Source organism: Plectropomus leopardus, chromosome 2, assembly GCF_026936395.1.
Source record: "Plectropomus leopardus strain MGB_pleo_1.0 chromosome 2, ASM2693639v1, whole genome shotgun sequence".
NCBI classification, from domain to species: Eukaryota; Metazoa; Chordata; class Actinopteri; order Perciformes; family Serranidae; genus Plectropomus; species Plectropomus leopardus.
The window spans coordinates 37,915,523-37,929,238 of NC_142177.1; the positions used below are offsets into that span (position 1 = coordinate 37,915,523).

The 13,716-nt window shown below is 40.5% G+C and overlaps 1 protein-coding gene across 13 annotated transcripts in view; it reads right to left on the reverse strand.

Moving 5' to 3' along the window:
- ptprt (protein tyrosine phosphatase receptor type T) overlaps positions 1–13,716 on the reverse strand; it is a 475,570-nt gene that overhangs the window by 119,056 nt on the left and 342,798 nt on the right. For all 13 annotated transcript variants that reach the window (XM_088070228.1, XM_088070218.1, XM_088070225.1 and 10 more), the window contains 2 exons: positions 11,361–11,441; positions 10,902–10,937 (listed from right to left, as the gene is read on the reverse strand). In XM_088070228.1, the coding sequence (XP_087926354.1) occupies positions 10,902–10,937; positions 11,361–11,441 (117 nt within the window). The remainder of the gene's footprint in view (positions 1–10,901; positions 10,938–11,360; positions 11,442–13,716) is intronic.

Sequence of the window (13,716 nt, forward strand, 5' to 3'; positions counted from 1 at the left end):
TTAGATTTGTATATTTTTTGTAGCCATTGCATAATTCAATATAATCTGCTGACAATCTTGATACCAGCTGGCAATTACTGTTAAACCCAATCATACTGAAAAAATTACTTCATTACAGTAGCAACTGAATGTCTGTCCTTACAGAGGAAGACATCATCTCCATACAATAATTGTATTCATTACAGTATGCATCCGCCCACGCACACACGCACACACATGCACACACGCGCACACACACACAATAACACACAATCGACATCGATAAAAAACGGTTACAATCAAATATGCTGTATTTGGTTTAACCAAGAAAAGACACTTATGACTTTGAGGTTAATATGCGACAGTGAAAAATACTAACATACGCTTGTCAACTCTGGTATCTGAGTAAATCAAAACATTGCATTCCCACAACTGGCCTCCGCAACATCAAAAAATGTCCATCTATATTGAGGAAACTGTCTGTTGTACTGTTGTCTCTCTAAATTTAAATGTCTTACAATGCAAATAACTTTCTCTGCAAGCCTTTAAACATTAAAGGTTAAGTGCTGGATGCACTGGTGCTGCTTAAAGACAGAAATCTAGACAGCAACAGTTTTGTTGTTTTTGTTAAAGCTGTGACTGTTAAGTTCATCTTTTTCTCTCTGCCTTTTTCTGAAGCACAGGGTCGGGTTCAACTTCATTTTATTGCCGCAGAGCCGGGCCGTTGTAATTCTCTTCGGGTATGGATGAAAAATCGCTCTGATATTTGAAACATATTACCATCTGTAGTGGACCAGTGAGCCGCTGGCATAGGTTGAAAAATACAAGAGTAGCTGAGCTACTGTCCAGAGAAGAGAAACAAGATGATGAAGATGTAGACAGAAAAAAAATATTATGAAAACATTTTAAGTGAGAAATATGCAAGTCAGTGACAGAATCTTGGTTCATATTTGATCAGCACTGCTTAGTTTTACAGTTTGATCCCAGTTTTTTGGCCACCATATTCAATGTGCAGGAAAGTTTGATGCCCACTTCCTGTTCACGAACTCTCAACATTACAGCAAAACGAGGCACTCAAATATGTTTCTGAAAACATGTTAAGGGAGAAAAGGGCAATGCTCTTGATCAGCTGTATACTCTTTGACTTTGTGGTGGCGGCGGCAAGGTTGGCAGGCGACACAACAATGCGGAAGTACAGCCTGTAGTGCAAGCAATTCATACTACTTAATTTATCTTTTAGTTATGCTTATTCTGTATTTTAGCCCTTTATTTTAACCTGTGCTATTTTATGTCCTGGATTCAGATTTTGTCTTTCCTCTTTTGTTTTTTATCAATATTTAATGAGCATTTTTGGAAGAGCCTGAGGGCCTCACATTCTCATTGCCAACAGCTGCTTCTGAGAACTTCAACTTGAAGTACCTTAAGGCACTAGGTGCTTTTCTTTTTCTTTTTTTTTTTTAATGAAACGCCTTTTTTCCAGATTTTATCAAAGATGAGGAGGGTTGGGGCAACTACCAGGAACAAAAAGGGAGGATGTGAGGATGTCACTTAAAGTGGAAGAGGAGGGTAATAGCAAAGGGTGAGTGAGAGAGACAAAAACGAGGAAAGAACTAAGCAGAAATAAATTGGGTTTGTGAAACAAAGAGAAAAAGTTCTCTGATGGACCACTAAGATAAACATCATGTGCGTAATTACTTGGCAGTGTGCTGAATTTGTTTGTGAATTCAGCTTACGTGATTTGAAAACTGAATTTAAATGTAGAGAGCTGAAAGAGAGGACAGATTAAATGAAAGACAAGACACAAAGGATGGCCAAGGCGAAGGCAAACCGGAGGAAGAAAGCGATAGAGCAGCAGAATAAAGGAGTGATAAATGGAGGAGGAGACAGAGAGGCAGCAGAATATATATATGGACGGCAGGTCACTGGGATCAAGTGGTCTAGACAGTAACCCAGCCGCTTACCTCATTTCACCTCCCTTCTTCTGACATGAGGACAGAAAACACTGACTCACAAAGTCCAGCCCAGAGTGTATGTATGTGTGTGTGTGTGTGTGTGTGTGTGTGTGTGTGTGTGTGTGTGTGTGCTGCTGTCTGCGTGCACGTGTAATGCCTACATGTGTGTATGCAAAGCCACTTCCCTTGAAACTTCCAGGCACCAGTGTAGAACAGAGGTATCCGAGTGTGTGTAGGTGGCTGTCTGTGTGTGAGTTACCGACACAGTGATCTGTGAAGTCACCACAGCAGACCGACAAATCTGCTTCACAGGAGAGTTTCTTATTTAACTAAAAATTGAGTCTTATCTCGCAAGTTAGGACCAGAAAGAGAAAGAGACTGGTGGACTTATTTATCTATTTCTCTTTGCTGAGAAAGTAGGATTAACTTCATATCCCCGTTGGGCAGGGAAGCACTGTTTGCCTCCAGCTGCTCAGTTTGTTAGTAAAGGCGGCTGCTGCCTGATGCATGAAGAGAATTAACAGAGACGTGAGGGATTAAAGTAATAATATGCAATATTTTTATACCAATGAATGTCTGTTTTGCTCCTGTGAAAAGTCAAATAAAACATAAAAGGGATTCAAGCTTATATTTTATTTAATTATTAATATTTTACACTTGCTGTTCTAAACAACTGGGGCCAGATGCATAAGACTCGACTAAAATTGTGTGTACGCAGAGAGGCAGAAATGTGCGTTTTGTTTATTTATAAAGCAGTGCCTATGGCTGATTCTGTTTAAAAATCTCAATCATTGTGGTGTACAGACGCGGGCCTCATTCCCACACCCACAGTTCACCATAAATGGACGTAGAAATGCCGTTAAACATTCATTTGCATATTGACACTTTGTGCCACGCATGGCTGTGGATTCGAAAATTAGTTCGAAAAACTAATTCATCACATTTCTGCAAATTGTTGTAACGGTGAAATCGTCACAACAATCACTGATTCATTCATAGCGCTCATGTTGAAACTGACTTTACAAAATGCTACACATGATAAAATTAAACGATTATTAACAGGAAAATTAAAGTAAATAAAAATGATGAAATGAATCACTGATAAATAATTTAAAATTAACTCTATAATGTGCGTTTGATTGGCATTTTACAGAACACTGTGTGGCAAAAAAAGCGTCATACTCGGTGAAATTGGTAAACATCCTCAAAACACTGTTTTCAGTCTCTCAACTTACATTTAATCTCCCTCTCATCATATTACTCAAAGCTATCTCAGCTAAAACTGTGTGTACGCCTGCTCTGAAGAATGCGTGAGGCGAGCACATTCTCACTTACTTCCTCCTTTATAGAAACCAGTTTTTGTTTGGGAAAAGGCCTACGCATGGTCTTTGTGCGCACTCATTGTTTATGCATCTGGCCCCTGGTGTCTTGATGTAAAATATGAGGGGAATCCTCCGGTGCACAGGCACATTATTTGGCTGTGTCCAAAATCAGCGGTGCCTCCAAGGTGAGGGGGCATGGCCACTCTGCTAAAACAGCAGGTCCCCCCACTGGCCTCCTCCCGCCAGCCCAACATTATTGTCCTTCAGAGGCTGTGCTAACCTTTGTTTTAACCAGCATGAAGGCAGTGGTATCTTTTAAAACTAAACAACCAACAGCATCCACTGGTAGCAGCCACATAGACATAACTTTTGGGAAAGGGAGCTTAATAATTACTTGACCAAGTTGACCAACTGAAAAAGCTGCTGTATATGCAAATAGGGCCACGTTTGGACGAGAATGGCCCCACTGAAAACGAGAAAAATCTGCGTTCATATGTTAACACTGTGAGAATGATCCTCGTGTACAAGTATCAGCAAAAACAACCGAAAACACTGCAGTATGTATGCGAGGCCAGTAGTTGGTATTGTAACTTTTTAATAACACAACATAGAAAATCACCACGCACACAGGAAGTGCGGTGGTGATGTCACCATTCTCACACGCATTGCAAGTTTACACGGCGACAGATGGGGTTGCATTTTCAAAAGATTAGCTCTGAAACCCGGTTTCAAAAGTCTGCGATTTCAGGACCTCAAAGCGCCTTCATCGTGTGAATGAAAGGCCAAACTGCAACAAAGTTTAACGTTTCATGCAAAAACCATTGCCGTGTAAACGGGCCCTGGGACAGACTGGACTGGCAGACCAAGAGGCAGTCAGACGTGTTATAGGAAGTTTTACTGAGGGACCCTCGATGTGAATATACACTGTGTAAGCAGACAGTCAAGAAGTGGCTGGAAAAGTGCACAAGGGCTCAATCTTCCCCGAGCACATAAAGGTTAAAAACTGCTATCTCTCAACCCTGCTCTCACCTTCAATTACCCAGCACTGCCACATTATGGCCAAACAAAATGACTACCATTAGCCATAATCACCTTACATGCAGCCTAATGCTATGCTGAACTAGACTGGGGAAAATAATTGCCCTGCAGTAATGCTGTGAAACAACTACTTCCGATACAAGCGGGGCTGTGGTTAGAAATTATGAGCTCTCCACGCAGGAGGTGACATCCGACCATCTTCCACTTCCACTGTGCAGTGGCACCATTGTCGATAAAGTACTTTTGGCGTGCTGCATCTTAAAAAATATACAGAAAAAGAAAAATTTAAGAAGGATCACTGAGGTCTGCTGGCAGGGGACTAAATCTTTTACTTCAGTGAAAAAAAAAGAAAAAAGAAAATGCTCTGAAAAGAATCAAGGATGTTCCTCTTTTTATTATGCTGTATTCATGTTGGCCTCCTGAACCTCCTTTCTCCACTCTTTCTCCATAGACATCTGTAGAATTAATTTGAGGACGGAAATATTTTATTGATGTCTAAAGGTCTACTGTATAAGATTTAGAAACATATATGGCAGAACTGGGATATAATATTTATAAAAATCACCCGAAACTAAGAATTGTTGTGTTTCAGTTACGTTTAAGGCTCAGAAACACTAAACAAACATCAAAGAACTAGAGGCAACAAAAGCCCCTGCTACGCTGCCTCATGTTGCTGTGTCTTGGCCAAAAAGTTGCACATGAACACACCAACTTAGAGCCAGCAAACATGTCTGTTCTGCATCTGCCTACAGTTGGTTGCAATCTGCAACGCTACCACTAGATCCAGCTAAATTCTAAAAACTAGACCTTATGTATAATAAATGTAAAGTAATAAATAATAAATAATGTAGCCATTTTCTCCAGGTGTCTATAAAACAGCAATGAATAAGGACACAGACCTATTTCCTCGTTGTTTCATTAAGGTTAAGCACCAAAGCTGATCATACATAATCCACTTTACCTTCGGACTTTTCTTTTGCAGCATCCTTGTGATCATCTGAACATTTCAGCAGTAAAGCGCAAAGAACAAGATGTGAACAAGGTGTGAAGTCTGTCGCACATAAGTTGTGTCTCAACCAAAGCAGCTGTTTTTTACTCCTTTACTAGTCGAATTTGCCTTATCTTTGTGTTTTTTGGATGCTTTTGAAAAGGCAAACGGGATTGTGCAATTCTAGTTTCCGATCTAGTTCTTGAGTTTTGTTCTTGGGTCCTAAGCGCCTGGGAGGCCTTTGTATGGCTCCGTGTTTGTGTCAGTGTATTTGTGCAACTGTGTGTACCTAATTAACCACAAAAAGCTCCTTATCCATGGAAAAACATGACTTCTGTGCTAACAGTGGCAAAGTGCTGCCCTTGGCCGGGCACAAAAGGCTGACGCTTGCTTTGTGAACTGACAGAGAACAGTGTTGCGTAACCTTTTAACATACATCAGTGTCTGGGAAATTGATTTTTAGAGGAAAACGTGTTTGCACATGAAATGCACGCTATGCTGCGGTGGCTTTCCACTGATCCAGTGGATTTACGTCGCATCAATGTTAACACTGTGCCGAGTGTATGTGCATACGGATGTGTGTGTGTACTTCTGTGCATATCTGTAACTTTCTGATGTGTCCTTGTCTCTTTTTCGCATACATTTGTATACTTGTGTATGCTATACTATGCGTGTGAGTGCTGGCTTCACTATGGGTGCTTATGTCTGCAGGATTTTGTGGGAAAGAGTTTGTATGTGTTTGTGTGTGTGTGTGTGTGTGGGTGTGGGTGTTTGAAATCCCATTTCCATAGCTGAGAAAACACCTGAGCTAGGGAGAAAGCTTTACAGCTGGTTCAAAAACACACACACACACAGAGCTAAACCCCCCTCTGCACTGCATACTGGATTTACCCAAGCTCCTTCTCCCCGTCTTTGATCCCTCAATCTGTATGTCTCTTTCACTGTCGTCTTAATAACTTTCTCCTCTTTCTGTCCCTCTCTCTCTCTCTCTCTTCCAGCTATTAAGAAACGATCCTCGCTGGCACCATTCAGGCTCCTGGTACCATTATCCATTTTCAAAGTCCTGAAAGGTATTAAAACATGTCTAAATGATGGATTCGTACTTAAAAAAATTAAATGTTTTCTATCAGTTTATTGAATGGTTAAATGCGGCCACCCTTGGAGGCCACGGATTAAATTAACATATTGAACTCAAAAGGAATCAAAGTGTTTGATATAAAAAGGATCGGTGTGTATAAAATGCGTAGGAAGCAATGAAACTCGTTTTTAAATAATATACACAAAAGATCTATGAATAGATGAAAATTATTCTTTCTTTTATAATTTGTGTTTTTCCACAAAACCTCAATTATTTCCTTTTCTTTCCAACATTTGTGGTTTATTCTTTAACCCTATGGGCATTCTGAAAACCAACTAAGTGCAGTCTCTTTTTAATTAGTCAACTGTCTGGGCTATTGTAGCGCCAGACTAAAAATAATTAAAGCAAATACAATTAATGAAATGTGCTTACATTCTACTAATAAAATGCTTAAAAGCAGCATTGCTAGGATCGGCATTTCTCTGATTCAGTTCCTGGTGTCATTTTGTATTCAAGAAGTGTGTTTGGTGGGATAAACGCATCTCAAACGCATCAGCAGTACATCTCAACTTGGATTAAACTAACAAACAAACAAACAAACACATATTGTATAAAGAAATATGCTGCAAAGGAGCTGGCAAATGCTCTCTCTGTTTCTATCTTTCAGTCTTCGACCATTTCTTTTTACTTTATCCCCATCTCTTCCTCACTCTTCTCTTTTACTGTGCATTAGGTATTCCTCTCCCTGTCTCTCGCTCTTTGGCCTTGGATGGTGATGGTGATGATGTCGATGATGGCATGATGCTTGGTGGTCAATCTCCAGGTCCTCTACGCCCTAATTCACTGCTCCAGTCAATAAAATAATCGTGATGCTCAGCATGATGTGCAAACAGCGGCCAGCTCTGCTGATATATGATATATATGGACGAATGGATGGAGAAAATGAGGGATGAGTGGATGAAAGGACGGCTGCAGGCAGCTCTAAAAGGGGAAATGGGAAAGTGTAGTACCAGTGGAATAGAGAGAGGATTTTAGAGAGGGCGTTATGTATATATAACTATATGGAAGAACAGACGAAGGGTTAATGGAGTCATTTACATTAGTTAAGAAGATATGCGGCCAGTGATGGAGGTATAGAGGAGAGGATGGACAGACTTACAGATATGAGGAAATAAACAAATCTGCTTTGGAAGAATTCATGGATGAGTGGATGGACGGATTGGACGGATTGGACGGGAGGAGTGAAGGACTGTGGGTTATGGACGAAAGGATGGATAAAAAGGAAAAATTGAGAGAATAAATGTATATTTCTGCAAACCCCAGAAATGCTACATTTGTAGATGATTATGTAGCAGATTTGTTGAAACTTTACTCTTCCTTGTGCTTTAAAAATGCTCTGATAAGCATGCGGTTCGGTTTAGGCACAAAAACCATTTGGCTATGGTTCGATTCCGCCCTCTGCCCTTTGCTGTGTGTCATCCTCTCTCTCTCTCTCTCCCGCTTTCACACTTCTACTGTTCAGTCAATTAAAGGCTAAAAGCCCCCAAAAATAATCTAAAAAATAAAAAATAAATATTTTTTGTGTGTTTGTGGCACAGTCTTGTATAACAGTCTTTCAGTGGCTTTATTTTGTATTTATTTTTCTGTGGATTTTTATGCCCCACAGGTTTGGAAGGCATGTTTTGTTTACAATATTTTGCATTTTTATTTTTTTAAATGTTCAGTGATTTTTTCTGTTGTTGAGAAAAACATATTACCAGTCCAGCTGTACTTTTTTTTTAAATTCTTTTAGGCAATTTTGTTTTTTCTTTAATTTCTTTTAATTTTTTTTTTTTTGCAATTATCTTTTCATTTTTAATTGTGTGTGTGTGTGTGTGTGTGTGTGTGTGTATCACCTATGATGATATGGTAAAGAAAGGATCACTCCCCATGTGTTTTACACTTTTCACTCTTCCTTTTATGTTTCTGTTATAAATTTAAAAAATGTGGCATTTTAGACATATATAAAAGCTGCACAAAGCTTTTGAAATCACTGTAAGAGATGGAATGTGATGTTAAATGCCGATGAAAAGTATATTAAAAATTGGATGACTGATGAAATAATGTTTCTAATTCTTCTGTTTCTTACACTCTCACTGCTGTTTTATCATGCTATATTTATTTTAGTGCACATAGCCCAGTTTCTTTATTTTATGTAGTTGTTGTGAATCCCAGATTTTTCTGCCCAATAATGATGAAAGTTTGTTTTACATCTTTTCTTTCTATCTAATTGTGAAGAGAACAGATGGTTCAACAAAACACTAACGTCATTGAGTGAAGATGTACGACAGTAAATTTGTGCCGTTGCACAAATCGCTCAAGCGTCACTTTGCATTCTGCTTCATCATGCCTTGACGTGCATCAGCAAACGGCACAGAAACCTGCGCAGACGGTTGTGTAAATTACAGTAAATTAGCTGAGGCTGGAACATTGTCGGAAAATATGGACGTGCTTTTCTGTTTTTGCTCTTTCTTTTTTGACCACTAGATGAGATGCAGAGTGAGTGTCTGTCACTGTGAAAGTCTGCCTGTCTGTGTCTCTGGCTCTCTGCTGGCTGGGCAGTTAACACACGAGCTCTGCAGGTATAACAGTGATTCAGCTGGTTAACAACAGTGTTTTAGAGGAAGATACACATTCTCCTACACAAAGAAGAGAGCAGAGGAGAGGAGGGTGGGAGTGAGAGGAAGAGTGAAAGGTAAAGTATAGAAATGAGGCAGAATAAAAAAAGAAGAGAAGAGAAGAGAAGAGAAGAGAAGAGAAGAGAAGAGAAGAGAAGAGAAGAGAAGAGAAGAGAAGAGAAGAGAAGAAAATGGTCCACTGACCGTCCCAACCCAATTGGCAGGAAAAATGGTGGCCTTGTGCTCTTCTTTTAACTACTACTTCTTTTAACTACTGATATATAACATTTTTATTATATTTTGTCGCAGAAATGTTAAAACTTTAAGTTTCAGTGCTGTGGCTAATACTTGGTTAGGTTTAGGTGCAAAAATACTTGGCTGTAGTTTGGGAAATATCATGTTTTGGCTTAAAATAACCAGTTCAACAAGCTCATAACCATAAACATTTTTGTTTAAAATCTTTCAAAAATATGGTAAAAGGCAAGGAGCAACTTGTCGAGACATTTCCTGCAATTTGCAAGCATTTTGTTGTTTGGACAAATATTCTAAAAATGAAAAACAATTTAATTTTAAAAAGACATGTAGAGGGAAAGGATATAGCAGGGATGATGCAATGTTAGGCATGATGACAAAGTATGGGCAGAACACAAGAGGGAAAGAGAAAGGAGTGAAAAGGAGGACGATGGATGAGAGGAGGTGTGGCAGGAGGATGACGAGCTGGCAGCTGGCTGATAAGTATTATCACATAAAACAGAAACACTCCTGTAAAAGGAGACCAGCAGACAAATGTCACTACAGCACTTATACCCCCGTGCATGTGTGTGAGAGAGAGACTGTGTGAAATGGTCTTCTGGTGCAAAGACCGGCCATACACACACCTACACACACACACACACACACACACACACACACACACACACACACACACACACACACACACACACACACACACACACACACACGCATGCATGCATGTCACACGTTGGCAGGGGTCCGAGCCAATCTGCTTGGCAAGGAACTGGTCAATCTGGCCAACAGAGGGGGAGAGAGGGAGGAAAGAGACAGAAAGAAGGTACTGGAAAATGGTTTTGACATTTCATTTTGCCCATGTGTAAACCCTGTGTGTGTGTGTGTGTGTGTGTGTGTGTGTGTGTGTGTGTGTGTGTGTGTGTGTGTGTGTGTCTACGCAATTGCAACTACACATTAAGTATTTTGCTCTCTTTGATGTTAAACTGTATGTACCTTAATGTATGTACTTTTTAGTCTGTGTTCTTTACATGTTCTCATGTTCACACATGCATGCACACACCAGAGCATGAGAGCGGAGTGGAGCTGGAAGAACTTTGCTCCCTTTGCTCCCTTTGCTCCCTTTGCTCCCCCTCTCAAAGTCGCTCTGCATAACATCGCCCCAATCTCAACCCACATTTCGCAACACTCAAATCGCTCATTATCCACAAACATTCCCTTTGAAATAACTTTATAATCTCCATTGTCAAGCTCACAGCAGCCAATTTTTGCTGGACCATAGTGAGTGTGCGCAGTACACAGAGGCGTTTTGGGTCGGGCACCCTTCAAGCTCATGGTGCAAGCGAGTGGAATTAGAGTGGGATAGAGCAGAAAATAAGGCGACATTCCAACTTCTTAAAAAATAAGCGCTGCCCACCATCTAAAATCCTACCATTCATGCTCACAGATCAATCACTGATGCTCCCCTCAAGTGCTCACGTACAAAATAACCCGACTCACACGGTTGATTGACTCACACGGTTGATTGACTCACACTAATTAACTACAGTTATGCTTTGTCAAATTATAAACTGAGAAAGATATGAATAAAAATACAAATACACTTTTGACCCATTATGAAATGAAACAGTTTTTACTCACCTATAGAAGTTGTGGCTGGAACTGGCTCTTTGGACACTGCACACACAATCAACACGACACACAAAAGGAAACACAAATGCTCAGTCAGAAACAGCGATGACTGTGAGTAACATGATAAGTCAAAACCAACAATCTAGATTGATAAATAGCACTACAGGTAAGAGGAAAAATGTCTTTTGGATTTTGGGATGAACTGTCCCTTTAAGGGATGCAGAAAGTTCTCTATCGGTAGTAAAACTCAACGACCTGGCAAGTATGCAAAAATCATCTGATGAACCTGAACGGCAACTTGGGACAAAAAACAGTTTCTCCACAGTGTCAGTTTGTCCAATTACAGCTGCAGGCAACTCGAAAACCTCTACAGCCATTTAATTGTTGCCTGAAGCATCTTCAAAGATTATGTGTGTGTGTGTGTGTGTGTGTGTGTGTGTGTGTGTGTGTGTGTGTTTAAGTGAGTACCTGAGTAGTAGGAATTCAGCAGGGATTTGCTCTGCAGCGTCTTGCTTCCCTGCACGGAGAAGGAGCAAGGAGAGGGGGAGGCTGAGGAGGAAACAGAAGGGAGGAGGAGAGGTGAAAAGAAGGTGAGTAAGAGGACGAAGAAGAAAGAAGAAAAAAGCAGAGGGGGATGTGAAATAGTGGAAAAACAAGAAGGGGGAAGGGAGAGGTCAGGTGGAAAGGAAGTGTGGGACAAGAAAGAAGAATAAAGAGGGAGAGGAGGAGTGGAGGAGACAAAGTGAAAAGGAAGCAGATGAGGAAAAATGAGAATAGAGGATGTAAAAAGGCAAAATGAGAGGAGAAAGCAGGAGGTGAGGAGAAGAGTACCAAATTTGAGAGAGATAAAGGACGGGAAGGTAGAAATAAAATAAGACAGCAGAGAAAAATTAGGTGAAGGGCAAAAGGGAGAAGACAGGAGACAGAGGAGGAAAAAGGGACAGGTCAGTAAACCCATTCCAAAAAAAACAACAATCAATCATCACAGGACACAATTAACAATGAAAACATACACAAAAACAGATCAATTCTCCATATTCAACAGCAGCAGGAACAATCCAATAACACTAATGGCAGCATCAATGCTACCGATATTGAATTTTGAAATACAAAAGTGGTTCCGTTTCAATGAGCGCGCACTCAGATATGACATGCTTTCAATGTTAGTCAATACATATGAAGAGTGACAGTTCAAACTAAATGGAATGAACCAGTGGTGAGGAACAGAGCGCAATAAAAAGCAGAGAAGGAGGTGAAATTTAAGCATTTTCTAGCGGATATTTCATACTCAATCATCACGCTCCAATTGGCTACCAAGCTACCAACACTATGAGCCAAATGGATCTCAATCCGTCTGAGGAATAAGAGGTCACATGTGTTTGAACCACTAACTCAGCTAGCTAGCACCTATCTGGTACCTAAAAGAGATACTTTGCTGATTTTCAGCCAAACAATATGGGTGGTGTGTATAGGTGAGCGGAGGTAAACTTTCCTCCATCTAACCAGAGTCTAGAAACCCTCCTCCCCCTGGCTGGCTCTGATGAACCAGCTGGGGAATAGAAAAGCCAGTTGTCATCCAAAGTTGTCTGCAGTGCTTTTGGAGTAAGATTCCAACGCCAAAAGCTGCCTTTCAGAAAGAACTGTTTGCTGGATGGCATGATACGCAGCTGGTTGGCGTCACGTTAAAATGCTGCAAGAAGGAGCAGAAAGGATTGAACATACCACAGACTTTAATGCGGGGGTCCAGTTGTGCCTCTTTTGCCTAAACCTAACCATCCGTGCCTGCATGTGCTTTTGTTAGATTCTGGCGTTGGTTGCAATGTGCTTGTGTTGTCTAAAAAAAAACCACTTGCAGTGTGATCCCACAACATGCATCATCACGTAAGCAAACACCATGTTAGCGACATCATGGAACGTCAACAGAAGATGTAGAAGAATACCTAGAGTGTAATATGTAGACACTGAAGTCCACTGCAAAGACAAAGTATGTGACGATTTGTAATGAGAATGTGTTGAATAGACGCTTGCAATACCATGTACACACAGCTTGATCACCTTACCACAACAAACCACAGAGAAGCTCAGACTACAATAAACCACAGAGAAGCTCAGACTACAACAAACCACAGAGAAACTCAGATTACAACAGACACACACACACACACACACACACACACACACACACACACACACACACACACACACACACACAAAGCATGACCTTATTCTCTGCTCAGGACACCACTACTCCACTATCTCTTTATATAGCAAATTGTGGTTTGTTACTTTATTAATTTCCTGAATGTAGCACACAGAGCTTTTGAATCCATCTCAGTGGTTGATCAAATTGCTATCATCAGTTCAAAATGGCAGCTGCGGAAAACAAAATAAAAAATAGACAACAGAATAATAGAGCAGAGCCGATGTATCATTTCTTATAGATGTGATTCAGCATCAGATCTTGAGCTCTTAAACAGTGACTGATGGCTACTGTGTCCATGCAGATACACTCCATCTCTCTCTCTCGCACACACACACACACTGCTATGGGTTATAAATAAATTATATGTAGGATAGACACAGGCACACACACACACAATAAGATAAAACCCCGGGGGATTGCTGGGAGACTGACTGTGACATATTATATGCTAGCTAAGCCTGTTCAATAATCCACACTAGATATCATAGCGAACGTACACACATTTATCTCTAGGACCTGCGGCTTGTAGGCATTTTGTGTGTGTGTGCTCACCTAAAAAGTAATTGTCATGTAGCTCTGAACAGCCAATTAGTCCTCATGCATGTTGGCATATTTTGCATG